Source organism: Eptatretus burgeri, chromosome 10 (assembly GCF_056783735.1).
Source record: "Eptatretus burgeri isolate ZD-2024b chromosome 10, Ebu_testis_v1, whole genome shotgun sequence".
Lineage (NCBI taxonomy): Eukaryota > Metazoa > Chordata > Myxini > Myxiniformes > Myxinidae > Eptatretus > Eptatretus burgeri.
The window spans coordinates 7,765,365-7,783,295 of NC_140970.1; the positions used below are offsets into that span (position 1 = coordinate 7,765,365).

The 17,931-nt window shown below is 42.2% G+C and overlaps 1 protein-coding gene across 12 annotated transcripts in view; it reads right to left on the reverse strand.

Annotated features, from left to right (window-relative positions):
• Positions 1–17,931, reverse strand: part of REV1 (REV1 DNA directed polymerase) — an 89,303-nt gene that overhangs the window by 37,752 nt on the left and 33,620 nt on the right. For 10 of the 12 annotated variants that reach the window (XR_015062184.1, XR_015062185.1, XM_085896992.1 and 7 more), the window contains 4 exons: positions 16,637–16,809; positions 15,870–15,972; positions 12,880–13,063; positions 806–948 (listed from right to left, as the gene is read on the reverse strand). Coding sequence is in view for 10 of the 12 variants with exons in the window: in XM_085896992.1 (XP_085753118.1) it covers positions 806–948; positions 12,880–13,063; positions 15,870–15,972; positions 16,637–16,809 (603 nt within the window). In the remaining 2 variants the exon portion in view is untranslated. Of the gene's footprint in view, positions 1–805; positions 949–12,879; positions 13,064–13,333; positions 13,717–15,869; positions 15,973–16,636; positions 16,810–17,931 lie in introns of those variants that run through there. The other 2 variants (XM_085897000.1, XM_085896999.1) reach the window with 2 other exon arrangements.

A 17,931-nucleotide genomic window follows, 5' to 3' on the forward strand; every position in this document is an offset into this window, starting at 1 on the left:
GCATCAGACATGAAGAGGGGCGGTCCAAATGTCATACATATCTATTCCCATGGGTTTCCCACAGGTGCCCCACTCATATAATAATATGCTTGTTCGTCCATCCGTCCGTCCGTCTCTGTGTGTGTAACAATCTGTTCCCACCCATTGGTTGGACAGTTCACCTGGCTCCAACCACAATTTCAACTTGGAGAAGAAAAAAAAAAAATCATACAGTCGCCATATTGGTGCTTACTACTATGCGACGCCAAAGACATCTTCGGAGCTGTCATATTCACAATCGCCATGCCCTCCGTACGAGTGTTCCCTTCATTGCAAAACAACCGAAGTGACAGTTAAAAGGCTTTTGAGCCAATAGGTGTCATAGGCCTTGTTGGCACAATTAGCCTGCTCATGTACACATATATCTTCCACATATCTCGTGGGATTGTGAGTTGAACAGGCGACCGTGATGGGCCATTACATGTAGGAGCTGTTTCAATCGTGGTTTCTGTGAAGTCGGTGATGGCATGATCGGGGGGTGGAAAAGCGTTAAATATTCCACTGTTTAGTTGTGGGAATGCCTGTTTGCTTTTATGAGCAGGAGGGGGAGCAAACATGGGACAGAGTTGGAAAGGTTGAGGACTTGGGTTTTGTGAGGGGGGAAGGGGTAGGGAGAGTTGAGGACTTGAAGTCACATTTTACATTTCACAAATGTTCCAGCGGGTCCCTGCTGATGAAGTCATAATTACGTTTCATAACACTGATAATAAAATGTCTAATTTGCATTGTGCACATTAAAAAAAAAACTAGCAGGGGAAAGAAATACCTTTGATGGAACTTCAGTGTTAACACAGAGCAAATTCGCAGCATCATTCTTTGTGTCCGACGTTGCTGCACAACCAAAGGTGCTGGGTATAAGGGGTTTGACTTGCTGCACACTGCGAAGATGTGCAAGGCCAAGGGCTGTTCCTAAAACAAGCAACGTACACTCAATAAATCTGTATTGTCATTTTTAAATAGAGTGCACAAATATTGAAATTTATCACTTTACAAGGATATACAAAGGACTTTCACACATGAGGAAGCCATTTGACCCATCATGCATGTTTCTCTATCAACACCGCATGGATTTAATCCATCAGTTTATCTCCTTAATATCACTGGGGATAGAAGAATAGTATCACTGGGGATCTCCGTAATATAGGAGAATAGTCAAACACGTCCATGCACACACCAGAAATAGGGGACTGTGAAAGGGATTGCAGGGTGAGGAAGGAACAAAACAATGACAGCATTTTCACTCTCTGACGAGACCCAGAACCTAAGTCCTAAGGGATAAAATTCACGATAATAATCCCCATGGTATTCTTTCTCAAAAATTTCAATTGGTGATTGTGTGTAACCTGCGGCAACATATTCTGCACCACTGATGTTCACAGCCATACACTGTATCTTGTCTTATCACGTAATATTGATCCTCTGAATGGCACGGCTTCTAAAATGCTCCCTTTTTCTGAAAAAAAATAACTGAAGCTTCAATAAGTGCACTGAAAAACAAGCTTGAAGCAAGTGAGGCAACAAAGAGCGCGCAACAGTGAAATATGAAATTTTTCTTGAAGCAAAGTAACAAGCCTGCTAAAAATTACGGATGATCGACAGTCTGGTGATTATTACCTCCATGCCGAAGGTGGATGGAAGTTATGTTTTCACCCATATCTCTTCGTTTTTCTGTCTGTGAGCAAGATATCTCAAAAAGTTGTGGATGGATTCGAACAAAATTTGGTGGACAGGTTGGGTGTTGACAAGGACAAATTAATTTGACTACAGTGAAGATCTGGATCCGGATACGAGAAGTGATTCTTCACGATTGACAGATGGGGCCAAAAACGATACGTAGTACGATATTTAAAAAAAAGTTGTGGACGGATGACAAAACTTGGTGGATGAGTTGGATAGGTGACAAGAACAAGCTGAATAGATTTTGGTTAAGGTCCGGTTGCAGATCCGGCCTATCATTGATACATAAAATGTAAACTGTTCAGCCTGGCAGAGGTATGCGCTCCAACGCGTGCCGATCTAGTCAACTGTGAAAATGTCTGTATTTATAGGTGCAAATCTTCATGAAAGTGTACAGAAGTCACCATATGCTGCAACAAGCCTGGCCACCTTGATAGAAATGCAAACAAGCAAGCAAGTTGAAGATCTCATTTAGAATGACAAAAAAGCTTCCATTCATATATTCACCGCAGTAACGTTGGTGATGTTTTTTTATTGGGGTTTTTGCACACATAGTTGAGGCTCGTGGAAGAACTGGTCAACTGAATGGATTAGGACATACCAGACAAAAACAGGATACAAAACACGCATGCATGGAGAAGGAAACTCGAAGGAGGATAAACCTGGAAAATTAGGATAGATTTGGGTGGTGTTAACGAGGGGATAAAAGATCATGGTTTTGGATCGGAGATGATGTGAGATGGTGGTGAACAGCTAGCTGTTTTGAAAACCTGGAGAGAAGAATGAGATCGACGAGGATGTGGAAGTTGATACCACAGGTGGGGAAAAAAAAAGAGGAACAAATGAGTGGAGGTGAGCAGTCATCCTGGATTTGGGTAGTTTTACCAGAAGAGGGTTGATGGTGGACTGTGTGAGCCCCACAGGAACCTGGGGGTGGGGGGAGGGGAGACAAAGCACAAAAAAAAGCAGAGGGTGCAAGACCAGAAAGGAGGCGATAGAAGACAGAGACCACTGACCTGTCTGTGTGGGTGAAGTGATAAGCCCATTGACTCAGCTTCAGCACAGGAGATGCCAATGATCTTGAAGGCCTTGGTTTCCACAGTGTCAAGCTGAGCAATATGTGAGTCAGGGGAGCCAGCCCAGAGGGGAAAGCAGCACTCCATCAAGCTGTGGATGAAGGCCTTGCAAGTGGATAGGAGTTCAGTTGTTGAATCAATCAATCAGTACAATTAAACCTCTGAATGGTAGTGCAAGCTCAATGCCAAGACAACTGATATTTGACCAAAAAGCATTGCGAGTAACTGGATTGTTCCGGTCATCAACTCAATTTAGCCGACAAGGGTGTACATTTTTGGAGTCGATTGTGACCAGTAATTAAAGACAAATACACCACCACATTCCACAAGAAAAGAGGACAAGCTTGCAATAGTAGTCAGGTTCCTTGTTAGTCCGGGAGCCAACCGATCAAAATTAAAAAAAAATTGCCCGGTCTGCTATAAAATTTTTGTGTTGATTTTCATAAAGAGACACCCTTTAAGTATATGAAAACCAATGTTGGCAATGGTGAAACTCTTGCGCAACAACACAGTCAACACTTTTGCGAGCCCCCTCTGATAACAAAATGTTGGCAAAAGCGAAGATGTAGGATGGGGGTAGGGGTAATTCATATTGTCCTAAAATCATAACCACTAAACCTATATACACAAATGACCCCTCATATTAAAGAGGAGTTCATTTCCTATATCACAATTGGTGTAGATTTAACCTACCTACAATTGACAAGGTTATATGTCAAACAACAAAAGATTTATGTAACTCAGAAATGCTTGACTATCAATGGGGTCAGGAACAAGAACATACTTTTACATGCCATGGTTTTAAGGAAGATAAAATTAGAAATGGATTAACACAATATTGTGACATGAAACATCCTCTTCAGAGGAAGAGTCACTCTCTGAAACAACTCCACCACATGAACCTCTCTGACCAAGGCATATGCATGTCACTCAGCAAGGCACAGCAGCCTTTTTGCATCAACATCGTTTCAGACATTTGGATAATTTGCACATGCAAGACACCGTTTTGTCTATGTTTGGCTTGGCTGGCTTAGACATGAGAATTGGGACCAGTTTTCCATTGATAAGGGTTCTGCCAAATGTTGTGGCTGGGGGAAGTGCTCGGTCACTGAGATGTGCACGTCTATACAGAAGCAATTGATACAATGCTCTTAAAACAAGGAAGTAAAACGCATCTTCTGTTGCTGGCAGTGACCTAAGGTCTAATTTTGAAGAGACAAACATATGCTGCCTGAGGGTATCCAAACAGCTGAACCCTTTTTGGCCATGCAGAGCAGTCCAGTATACTCTGGCCTCATCAATGACACATTCTGTTGCTGCCATTTCACTATCTCTTCCAAAATCAACAAGGTGGGGAAGGTTTCCTATCAGTCCCAGAGAAACCTGTGCCGCTCTTCTTTTCACAGGAACACAGGCATCATCCCAACTGACTGGAAGAGGGGCTTTGTTGTCCCTCTCTGGAAAGGGAAGGGTGATCGCCAAGACTGCAACAACTACCGAGGGGTGACGCTGCTCTCAGTGCCGGGCAAGGTCTTTGCTCGGATAATTCTTGATAGGGTTCGCCACCATCTGCTTGAGCACCAGCGTCCAGAGCAGTCAGGCTTTACACCAAAGAGGTCAACGATTGACCGTATCCTTGCACTTCGTGTCCTCACCGAACGCAGACGAGAGTTTCGGCAGGGGCTGCTTGCAGCCTTTGTTGATCTCTGTAAAGCGTTCGATTCAGTGAATCGGGATGTCCTCTGGAGGATTCTTGGTCTTCGTGGGGTGCCACCGAAACTGATCGATCTGATGTCTGAACTCTACTCTGGTACTGAGAGTGCTGTGGAGTGTGGTGGTACCATCTCTGACTTATTTCCAGTTGTTACTGGAGTTCGTCAGGGATGTGTACTTGCCCCCACACTTTTCAGCACTTGTATGGACTGGATTTTAGGGAGGATGTCGGAGAGATAAAGTTGCGGTGCATCGTTTGGCAATGTCAAGATCTCGGACCTTGATTTTGCAGATGATGCAGTCATCTTTGCGGAGACTTTAGACATCCTCTTGGGGGCCCTCGAGGTGCTGAATGAGGAGTCGGAGCCGTTGGGATTACGGATTTCTTGGGTCAAAACTAAGATCCAGGCTTTCGGTGACATCTTGGATGCTGCTGTCCTGTCTGTGTCTGTTTGTGGTGAGGATGTTGAGGTCGTGGATAGATTCACTTACCTGGGCAGTGATATTCATGTCTCCGCAGGTTGTGAGCCGGAGGTCAATAGACGTCTGGGTCGGGCCTGGGGAGTCATGGATTTACTGGATCATGGGGTGTGGCGCTGCCGGTACCTGTGCGGGAGGACGAAAGTCCGAGTCTTCAGGTCCTTGGTACTTCCAGTCTTGCTCTATGGGTGCGAGACTTGGACTTTGACCAAGGATCTGAGACGGAGACTTAATTCCTTTGGTACCAGGTCTCTTCGAAGAATCCTTGGCTATCGCTGGTCGGATTTTGAGTCCAACGAGCGGTTGCTGAGAGAGACTCGGATGAGATTTGTTATCTGCATAGTCCGTGAGCGTCAGCTGCGGCTGTATGGACATGTGGCTCGTTTTCCTGACGCTGATCCTGCTCACCAGATTCTCTCAGCGAGGGAGTCTCATGAGTGGAGGAGGCCAGTGGGCCGACCACGTGCCTCATGGTTGCAGCAGGTTGACCATCATCTCAAGGAGATGGGGATGGGCCTGGCATCTGCCTGGGGGATGGCCAGACGGAGGCCCCTGGAGTACCGGCGGAAAGTGGACGCAGCGACGCGCTGTTCTGGCACATGCTCCCATACCTGACCTGACCTCTTCTTTTCCCCTTCTGAATGGGTAGCTCACTGTGTCACATCCACACAACACATATGTGCACAGAAGTGTAGCTGCAACATCAAGAGGATTTTCTGGTACTTCTTGCTCAACACTTCTACCAGCTCATGAATAGGTAGGTATTGATTCTGCCGTTGTATCCAGAGTTCTTGCAATGTGTTCAAGCAGCAGAAGTGATATATACACAGCATAATTATGTCTGTATCTGTTGCATGCACAACAGCTCGATGGTGATCAAGATATTCCACACAATATGCAAGATGAGCAATAATCCTTGTGTCTGCCTCTTCATGTTCTTCACAAGGTAAGTCCAGAACTGAACTTGATGCTGATGTGATGGAAAGAGTGTGACCTTTGTTTTCCATCATACCACCAAGAATGATGGTCACTCCATCCGGAATAGCTTCAGGACTCTCACAAAGGGAAGTGCCAATGAAGTTCTGAAGATTTCCTTTATTTCTTGGATTCTTCATGAGTAAATTCCAGTCCGGAATTTCAAGACTCTTGGATGGTGAGAATTGTCTTGCCTGGTCTGTCTGGTTTCTCCTCTGCTGCTCATCACCCTTCAAAGTATGGCTATCATCAAAATCATACTGATCACCAATGATGTTGACACAGTTGCACATTTCAGGTTTCAACTGCAGGAGCTTGCGAAGATACAGCTGGGGAAGTTCACCAAATGTTTTTGCACCCATTTTTTGGTATTTATTTACAAATGCCATTGTGTCTACCAGATAAACTGTGTATAGGTCACTCTGTGGTAATGATGGCAGCTGTAAAACAACATCCTGCTCAGCTTCAGCAATTAGCACTGCCACGAAATCAGACTTGTTGCCTTTGCGCATTACAAACCCCTGTGCTAAGCGTGGATCAACCTCAAACAGGGATGATGGATAGTCTGTCCACTCATGGGAAAATGCAATCTGTCTTGTGACTGGGTCGGCATCGCGATAGAAACACAGCACACGTGTAGTTACAGTCTCATCTTGATAGATCCTGATTAAACTCTGTTTCCTTGATGGGTTTGATTTCTTCTGTGAGGAGAAAGTTACCAGCTTCAGTGGTTCAATCTTAATAGAGACCACCTCTTCTGCTTTCATAATGGCTTCCATGCCCTTAGCTTGAGCATGGACCAAGTCTTTTGAAGCAGCCTTCTCACCAGTTGCTCTATTGAGCAGATCCACTTGGTTGTTACACTGGAATGGGTTTATCATCTGCTGGCATATCACTTTCTTGATCTCCTCAACATGCATATGTTCTTCTGTTGCCTGCTTATGTGTTTCTCCATGATGAGTAGATTCCTGTTGGCCTAGATTAGCCATAGACTTTATGTTCTCTGATACAGCTGTGAGAAATGGTGCTGTTTTCACATATTTATCTCGAGCAGCTGGTGCCTGAGATATGCCTTTGAACAGAGATGTCTTCCCTTCATTGTTGTATGTCTGCTCCAGGGCCATGTCACTCCAAACACCATTGAATTTTCCTTTGGAAGAGTGAACTGTGAAGTACCCAACCTGGATCCAGCAAACCTTAACCGAACTGTGTTCAATAGAGTAAGAGGATTTTGGGGGTAGGGGTAACTTTGGTTGACAAAAATGTTAATTTTCTCTTTAAAAATTGATAGAACTCACTCAAATTTGCTGTTTTAATTAGCCAAGGATACCATGTTCATATCACATTAAGAGAAATTAGTATTCTAATGCAGCATCTGCCTATGATAAGAAAAGTTCTAAAGGCCATCTTCAAAAAACGTTATTTTTAAGGCATTTTTCACAAAATTATGTACTTTTACGAGGTTTACTTCCACAAAGGCAATTTTTTTTTGTCATTTTACAATGCACTGATTGAATTCTTACATTTAGTTCACATTTATTTTTCATGAATGTGATTTTTTAATTTTTTTAGAAATTTTATTGACAATTGCTGTTTTATCAAATTTTTCAAATCTTCCTCAAACAAAAACGTCCGCCAAAATTTTTCGCAAGAGCTTATGAATTGCCAACATTGGTTTTCATGAACTGCAAACATATATCTAAACATCCTGGGGGTGTAAAATTTTATAGCAGAGGCTGTAAGGTCCAACCCTAAAACAGCCTCGTACACAGGTTGGCTCCCGGACTATTGTGTAATTTCGTTGGAATTTTTTGGAGAGTAGCAAACCTTTAGATTTTTGAGAAGTTTAAAATCTATTTAAATAAAAAAATGACGTTTCACATTTTTTTCAACTTTTGGAAAGGTCGTTTTGGGGTGAAAAACGCTTTTTTTGAATTCCAATTTTAAAAAATCTGAAACAATACAAAATAACCAACTGATGTTGGATTACTGTTAAATGGCTAACAATGGATTTTATAAGATAATAAAATGTTGCATTTTGACTGTCGGTTGCCATGGAAACAGCATGTTTGGAGTGGAATTGCTATTTTTTAATATACATTTTTTTAATTATATTTTCCATCGGATGGCCTGTTTGAATTGTTAAGTATAGTGACAATGATTAACTTACACATAAGTATTATGATTTTCAAGTATTGGAACAGTTGGTTGCCATGAAAACGGCCATCTGTGCAATGAAACATTGGTGTGTCTGTTGTTCAATATCAGAAGGTTTCGGCACCTTCAGTAGTAAAACGTTTGATTTTAAGTTTTTGTAGTTTGATGTATTGTAAGTGTGATCTTGTAGGGAACGCCACGTCGCGACGCCATGCCAACACCTCAGGTTACGGTTGCTGGGCGTGGCATGACGTCGTGATGTGGCGTGGCGCGCGTCCAAGCACGTGCAGCACTATGACGTCATTTTCAGTTCGCTTCGTTTATTCTCGATTTATTCATGACAGTTTACTTCGGAGCTTCGTTTCATCATATGCGGTTTTCAACACCTTTCTTCCTTTTTTCGGTAAGTTGTGATCGCCTTTGAGGCGTATGTACCTTTTTGTCATTTTATGTTCTCCTGTATGGGGTAGGATTATGGTTTGAATGGCCACGGGGTTGGACGTTTTAATTGCGTTTCCCGTTAGGCTAGGAGTTGGAAGTCGGGCAGTCGTCATGCTATAGCTATGTGTTTATCCTTTTTCTATTATTTCGGGTTGATCTTTAAATATGTCCTTATTTGCTGATTCGTGCTTTCATTTATCCGGAAAGAAAGTCACCATCAATGTAATCAGTCACTGACGTATTTTGTTCCATTAGATTAACTGCTGTATAATAGGATAGGATTAGGTTAGCTTTGTGCCCGGGGGTTGGAATTACAGAGGGAGTCTATTTGGAGTTTCTATTTAGTTTACTGGCATGTAGTTAGCGCGTATTGTTGATTTCCAACTCATCTCTGCTTTTATTTTATTCAGGTAATTTTACGTCTTAGTAGCGGTTTTTATTTTGGATTCTAATAAAGTTCTATCATTGCGACATTTACCCGCATCTTCCGTTTAAATCACATAAGTTTAGGTCAATAAATTAGTCAATGAAAATAAGGATTTGTTTTTCTCATCTGTTTGCTTTTTATGGTGATGAATGTTATTTGTGCCCTTGATATGGCCCAAGACATAGGCACAGCCCGAGTTTTATAGGCTGTATCACGTATGATAGATTTGACATTCATGAGCCGACGATTTATTCTTATATTTGCAGGACCAACAACATGATGGATGAAGTACCACTGAGTGGCAAGGATTCATGTCAGATGAAAGGATCAACGAACTGGACAAAATGTGTCCTGTGCCAAGATAATTCTTTCCTGAAAGGGTCCTTGGTGTTGCAACCAAATGTCGAGTCGTTCTGCCATTTGATAGAGACAATACAGGAGCAAGCCACTTCACAGGATGGTGATTATGTACAGATTCATAAACGACCTGAGGGGATGTCAGCAGAACTGTTGCAAAAGGAGAAGGTTGTCTAGCACCGAACATGCTATTCCAACGCAACTAACAAGGACCAAATTTGTTGTGCCAGTGTTCGTTATGATCAGGCATCAGGCACATATCATGTGGGTACATATCAAGGCATATGTTTGGGGTCAAGCAGCAATTTCTCAGCAAACATTTCTTGATCCATTAAAGAATGGCTTCCACAAGGACACGATTGGTCAACTCAAACCGACAACAGACATTCTGCCTGCACCAAAGGCAATTATCGAGATGATAAGGTGCCAGTGCAAGACAGAAGGTTCATCACAGAGATGTTCCTGCAGGACCAATAACTAAAATGCACTGATCTTTGCATGTGCAGAACTTTGTGTGAGAATGACGAGGACTCAAACATTGAACGGCATGACCACGGTAGTGATGATGACGATGGCAATGAAGAGTGACATTAGAGACAGTGATGCCAATTGGCTACAAACTCATATTTGACATTAAGTACATTTCACTGATCACCATATTCATGCGTTACTTGTTTCAATATTTGAAAGCAATACATTAAATAAATGGTAATTTGACAAAATGATAGTCGTTTCCATGGCAACCATTGCTCAAAATACAATATATATATATATATATATATATATATATATATATATATATATATATATATATATATATATATATATACATATATATATATACATACATATATATATATACATATATATATATACATATATATATATATATATATATATATATATATATATATATACATATATATATATATATATATATATATATATATATATATATATATATATATATATATATATATATATATATATATATATATATATATATATATATAGTCTGGTGTTGGCGCAGTGGTTAGGGCAGTGGCTTGGGATCCAAAAGGTCCCGAGTTCAAGCCCCGTTGAGCCACTGAATTAATACACCAGGGGGTTGACTCAGCCTGTCATCCTTCCGAGGTTGGCGAAATGAGTACCAGTGTACTGGGCTGGTGTATACCCCGGTTAAAATAGGTGTACCATATCCCTGTGTCGTAAGAGGCAACCAGGGTTGCGTCAGGAAGGGCATCCGGCGTAAAACATGTGCCAAATCATTATGCGGATCATATGGATGATCCGCTGTGGCGACCCCTAACGGGAGCAGCTGAAAGAAGAAGATATATATATATATATATATATATATATATATATATATATATATATATATATATATATATATATATATATATATATATATATATTCTATATTAAGAGCTGTCCTCAAGTTAACAATTATGCATCATCAGTTGCTTGCTTGCGATTAATTTTGAATTTTCAGAGCTGAAATTAAAAAAACCGGTTTTTACCCCAAAACGACCTATTTGACCACATTATATGCATTGAAAAAATGTGAAACATGGATTTTCTGTTTTGGTATTGTTTAAGCTTTCCAAAAATGTTGGGGTTAGCTACTCTCCAAAAAATTCCAACGAACGTCAAATTATGGACACAAGGAACCTGACTATAGTGGCACCATGAATCTCTGGCGGTGAAGTAATTCAAAACTCAACACTCTGCCAGCAGTGTGATGGTGTCTGTGTTTTGGGATATGCAAATGATTCTGTAAGTGGATTTCCTTGAAAGCAGGAGAATTGTCAATGCTCGAGACCTTTTTCCAGGCAGAGGTTAAGCCAGTGAGAAACAGGAAGGTGGCCTGGTATCTCGTCAAATGGTGTCATTCCACTTCTGAAGACCGCCCTCTTACAAGGCCACTTTGAGAACAACGATTGATTGGGAAGTCCTGCCACCTTTCTCCTTACAGTATACAATTTCCACCTTGTGATTTTCATCTGTTTAGTCCCATGAATGAGCACCCCAGAGATTCTTTTTTTTTTTGTATACACTGTCGAGGCTCGTATAAGAGCAAACACAGAACGTACAACAAGGGGAGCAGGAGACAAGAGGGGTGGGAGAGGGAAGGACAAAACAGTGTGGAACAGAGACTTGAGGAGATCTGTGGAAGGGAAGGGGCGGAGTACACAGGGTAAACAAGGTGGACACTGCAGGGACTTTCAGGAAGGAAAGCAGGGAATTTGAAGGAGGTGGGTTTGGGGTGGATTAGCAGGAGTAGAAAAGATCATGGTTTTGGATGGGGGTGGTGATGGGGATGGGGGTGGATATAGAGATGGTGGTGAACAGCTGTTTTGAAGACCTGGAGAGGAAAAAGAGGAATGAAAGGGTGAAGGTGAGCATTGATTTTGGTGGTAGTGGTGGACCTTGAGCACCCTGCGGAAATATGGGGGGCGGGGGCGGGAGTGGCAGATCACAGTTAGAGCAGTGGGGGGAGCGAGGCCATAGAGCAGACAGTAGAAGAAAAAGACCACTGACCTGCCTGCAGTGACAGAGTGAGAGATCCAAATTCTCAGCTTCATCGCAGGAGATATCAACGATCTCAAATGCCTTGGTTTCCACAGTGTGAAGCTGAGAAAGGTGAGAGGCGGGAGCACCAGCCCAGAGGGGAGAACAGTACTCCATCAGGCTGCAGATGAATGCTTTGTACGTGGTCAGGAGCTCAGGTGTGCCAAGGAAGGACTTTGCATGACGGAGAATGCCCAATTGGCGACTGGCTTTGGAGGCCAGCTTAGAGATGTGGCTTTCCCAGGAAAGATTATAGCAGATAGTGAGACCCAGAAGCTTGAATGAAAGGACTTCTTCAACATGAGAGGTTTTTGACAAAAACAGGTTGTGAAGAATGATCTCCTGCAATGGCTGTGTGCATAGCCCAACTCCACACCGAAGGCATGTGAATGCTTCCACTCACATGGGACAAATGTGTCCAAAGATATTTCATTCCTTGAAAAGTCATGTAAGTATTGCTGTTGTAAAATATATCCAGTATCTTATAAATATTTTTAAGTGTTTGTGTGTTTACTTGTGCATTTGTGTGTTATTGTAACACTGTAACACTGTTAGTGTGTAACACTGAGAGGCCCCAAGTTTTGGATGTAAGTATTTCAGAATCTGAGAGAGGTTTTAAGCGACCACACATCGGCATTAAAAGCCATTCATTCTGAGGCCAGCAAAGGCCAACAAAAAGTGTATCTTGGGATGTAGGATCAGGCAGTGCTGCCACCGGCCCACAGGTAAAAGGTAACCATCATGATGCCAATAACTCCATAGCTTTTCAATGTCCAACATGTCCTGAAACCCCCACCGGGAAAAGCTCACCCAGCCGGGCAGAACCGGGTATCCCACCCCCTTTCCCCTGGGGCAGTGCCGGGTAGCCCCTGCTTATGAGTTATCAACAAATGTCAATGTCAAATTTGAACCACCATTGCATTTTGATGCAACTATCAAATTGCCTACATTTTGAGTAATACATACCATTGCTGCTATTGTCATCCTGCCTAACAGTTTTGGTTTTATCAGTGCTTGGACTTTGTTGGTATCCGTGTGACCTGGGCGCTCGTGCACTTAACATGTGGACGATGGATGAAGCATTGGCCTGCCTTTTTGGAGCCATGCCCTTTCCTCCAAAAGGAACAAGCTTCTGCATCTGTAGACCAACCTGCACAGTGGGATGGAGAAGGAATGGCATTACAAAAAGGGTAGAAGGGAGAAATCATAAAGCACAACATCTCTTCTACACGTATATCATACATTTGTAACTAACATTTCTAAAACGTTTGCGAACACGTATTTGTGAGGCGCCAAAGACAATTACATTGTCGTGGAGTTGCCAGGATTGAATCCCGCTCCTGTCAGCAGTTGTAGGGGAGCTGGGGTTCGATTCCCACTACTTAAATTCATGGGAGCCAGGCGGTTAACACCGACCCACTTCTCGGGACGGTCGAGCGGTCCTTATTCCTAGGAAACAGACACGCTCATTGACATGGATTTCAGCTCGCGCTCGAAGGGTATGGTGGATGGCAACACTGCTGTGTGGGGGAGGACGACAGAGCCCAGTGAGGGCAGCAGCGGACGGAGTAGGAGAACCCAGCACCTCCTCGATCGGCTCTCGACGTGCACATACTCGATCGGTTCTTCGCCAAGCACACAAACTTCGCCTTCTCCCATCCTGCAGTAGTAACCTCCTCCCTTTCTTATCCTCCGTCTCCTCCACCCCCGGCATGCAGCCTCCTCGCCTCCATACCCGAGAAGGCAGGGATTCTCCTGTTGTTGTTGTTGTTTTAGGGACTCGGTCCGTAACTTAAGGCCTGGCTTGGAATATAAAAACATCGGGAAAAATCACAGGGGGGTAATCACGTACAGGGGAACTTATTTTTACTCCCTAAGCTAATTAACACCGCACAACCCCTCGTGTGGTGACACGCAACACTTAAGCTGATAGATTCCCTGACTTGTTTACATCGAGGCGCTTCTACCCGTCCACGGACCATCATGCTACATTATACAAACCTATCTGTACTATTAAATCGGTTCATCGACCCCCCCTCATCATAACAATATTATTGGTGTTCCAGGAATCACCTACTTTGAAATGAATGTCAAAAAAGTTTTCTTATTGGGACTTGAAGTTAATTCATAGTTATGGTTTTTAACATATTTCCCTTTATCAAATCAAGTATTTTTTTTGCAAATTCATAACCAATGCTGATAATACTTTATAAACTTTGGTCTTGGTTATTGACCGTTACCATTGTACTCATTGTCCTGGGTAGCAAGACAATAGTTGGAAATGCCTTTGTTTTCCAAACTCTTTCAGTTAATCCTCACTCTGTCCTTCTATAAAAACCTAATCAATCTGTGCACACATTATATAACGAAGGATTGCAACCAATTTAATTTTTAGTCTGAACAACACAATGACAAAAAAATATAAAAAACCTTGGAATTCATCGTTTGGAAAACCTCCAAAATTTCTGCATCTTTAATCCTCTTGCCCTCATAAAATGCTCTTTCGCCCCTTCATCATCATCATAATCAACAAAGATATTGATCTTTATAGGGCCATTGGCCCCAGGATGATCATTTTCAGAGATGGGTTTCACCAAGGGACATTATTGATACAGCATTGCACCTAAAAATCTACATTTATGCAGTATTTGGCTGATTAAAAAAATATTAAATCCACTTTTAAAATCTACTCGTGAGACGCGTCCAACCTCGGAGTCCCCAGAGCTCAAGTCTCGCTCAGGCAGGGCACACGGAGCGCCGGCAGCAGCGACGAGATCACCTGCATCGTGTCCATAAATTTCGAGCAGTCCTTGCGAACGCTCAAGGCGAGTACGGAGCATAGGGCGAGCACCGCTACGGTTGGTGTGCCCAGGCCTTACAAACGGGCTGTGGAAACGGACTTGGAGACGCAGAGCAGCAAGAGCTTCTGGCACAAAACCCGGGACCATGAGCTCCCACACATCAACACGAGACTGAGCGTGTCTCGCTCCAGCACCCATAACACTCATTCGTCCTGACAGCGAGCTCATTCCGTGCGCTGCATGAGCTCTACCCGCTCGGCTGCTCTTCCCCTTGGGCCTTGGTCATCGTCTTGGCATCCTCCTTCCGTGGCCACTCTCAATTCCGCAACTCTTGTGGGTCGGCTCAGTTCCGATAAGCATGATGGCGACGAAAAACGCATCTCAACGGAGCATCGTCAGCTCTGGACTGTTCCGTTTGACCCATCAGCTTCGTATGGTTACCATAACGTCTGTCATGCAAGGTTCACGAACAAAACGAACATAGATCGTGCTTGGAAACACAAAGCAAGAGTTTAAAAGAGACTCTTCCCATGTCTGTCCTTTTTCTCAAGACTGCACGGTAAGGTCTTGTATGTATTCTCTCGTTGAAAGATGTTTCGCGAGATGTGCATCGTCAAATTGAGACCTCCGCAGTTGAGTTGCCGAACATATTCACTAATTTTCCTTCCTATATGAAAGTTTTTTTTTTGCTTTTCATTATGATCCGAAACATTTACAAAATACATGTATTATATATATAAAATACATGAGTGAGGTCAAAATTATATTTTAATCTATTAAATGAATAATCCATTATTTTTTTTTCATTAAAATGTATTTCAAATTAACTGCAAACTACCAAGTTATCTAACCTGTTATTCAAAATAAATACTTTCTGTTTGATTTAAAGCATTAATAAATGTAGCGCATGGTCTTGCATTGTGCAGACAAAGTTCAAAGACACATTTCGTATCCGAAGTAGGGTGAGGGAGATGCTACAACTATATATAGTTCAGTGAATAATCAATGTCGCACAAATTGTTGATGAAAAATAATATCGTACAAAAAACAATCAACTGAAATGTAAATTGTGTAAATTTTATGCACTTGTTTGCAACCTTCAAGCCCATGTGCCCAACAATTCTTTCCTCTCCCCAATCCAATGCCTAAACTTACCCCTCTGATGTCAGTAATTGATAAGGCCAGCTTCTGTAGAAGCCTCCAAGCTGTGCATCCAATTGTGTCTGCATCTGAAGTTGCTTCAAGCAGGAAAGTGCTCCTAAAAACACGTGTTTTGAGAAAGTGAATTTGCAGAGCATTTGTGCAAAATGGACTGAAAACAAAACTGGCAGGCATGTGATTGCATTTGCTTGTCTTGTATAAGTATGGCTGTGGCTAATGTTCAAGCAACAGGATTTATTATGCAAATTAAATAACTAATGCAATTTAAAAATTAAAATCCATCAATGTTCACAACAAATAACATTCTCATGGTGAAATAAAGGCACAAAGGAGTGTAATATCATTTTGAGTGACTGCACTTTCACATGCCTGATTATATGACTGCCCCTGTGCCAAGTCCCCCCCCCACCCCCCCAAAAAAATCAAACTGTACAGCTGCATCAAGTTTATGGACATAACCAAATGTTCATACTTCATTCGTGAGAGTTTGCTTAAATAAACAGGTATCTGCATCTTGAAAGTTGTATTATCTGAACAAATAATTAAATAAAGGGAAATGCTCTTGAGTAGTGACTGAATGAACATCAAGCTTGTAACCTCAATGGATCTCAAACATTATATAATTTTTCATTACGGTAACAAAGAAAGTCCTAACTGTGAAACAAACACAAGGAAGCTGATTAAATATTTCAAACAACAGTGATAGTAATAATAATGATAATGACAATGATGACAAAAATACTGGTAGAAGAATGATGAACCTGGAAAGGTGATCGCATATCCCATGGCCCAAAAACTTTGCACTTTCTGTTGGTGCTCCTGCCTTGCGCATCATCAACTTCAGTGTGAGCCGATGCCCGCGGAATCCTGCTGCCTCAAGTCGCACAGCAAGTTCACTCGAAAGAGTTCTCACAAATGCCTCAACATCTGCAGCCTGGAGAAGAGGACACATTGTCACAATATCACCAACCTGCATATCTCAAATGGATAGCGACATAGTTTCAAATACTAGCTCTGGCTTTTGATCCACCTTAAAACGGTGTTGAGGAGCAATGCATTAATGCAATCACATAAATGACAAATCAATAACTTGATCTGATACGATTACTCTTGTTACGACTGCAACCTGATTCCTGAACTACTCTTTTTTGGTAAGAGGGGGAAAAAAATAGGTCAAGAAGACAGCAAAAGAGCAAAACCACCTTCCAGAGGCTGTTCTCCCTCACTTTTCCCTCCAGGACTTCAAGCAAGCAATGCACTGCCATTTCTTGTCATCCTCTATGCTGTCCCATGATCTTGATTTACCCCCATTTAACCTTTCCCAACACAACCATCGTACTTGCTACTTTCAGTGTTTTCTCAACTACTCCCTTTTCTCTTTTCCTGTTCATTCGTTTCCTTGATATGTGTCCCACTGCCAGTTATACCTTGCTCTTACATAAGCCTCACTCCTGCAAGGAAAACAAAAACAAAACAAAAGTGTATTGAAACTGGTTGTGACTGCAAAATAAAACTGAACAACAACCAAATACAGCACATGCACAACAATCGCCTGCATGGGAAGAATAAATAAAATCGACCACACTTTTCTGACAAATGTAAGACAGCTGTTGATAACCGAGATTAATTAATGCTCTTGGGGTTTACGCAAACCGGAGGACAAGCTGTGATCCAAGTCTTCATGTTACCGACCTAATGATTTGGACAAAAAATTTAAAAAAAATTAAAAAACACCGCTTGCCATAAATATGACCCTGTATGGTCAGGGATCCCTACATATTATTGTGTGGAAAGGAGGAGGGGATCCTTAGCTAGATTACAGTAAGAATAGCATGGACCGTGTGACCGTGTAGGTTAGATTATTCTTGTAACAGGGAAAATGTCAGAGTAAGTCATACTCTGAAGCGTGCACTGAGGAGTGAGGCAGGGAGTGTGAACTCTAAGACAGTACAAAGTGTATTGTGTAACACCTCCTGTTTACAAGCGAGGCCAGATGAGGACTTGGACATTTTACAAAGGCACAGATATGGCATTTCAAAATGCGCTTTACAAAAGG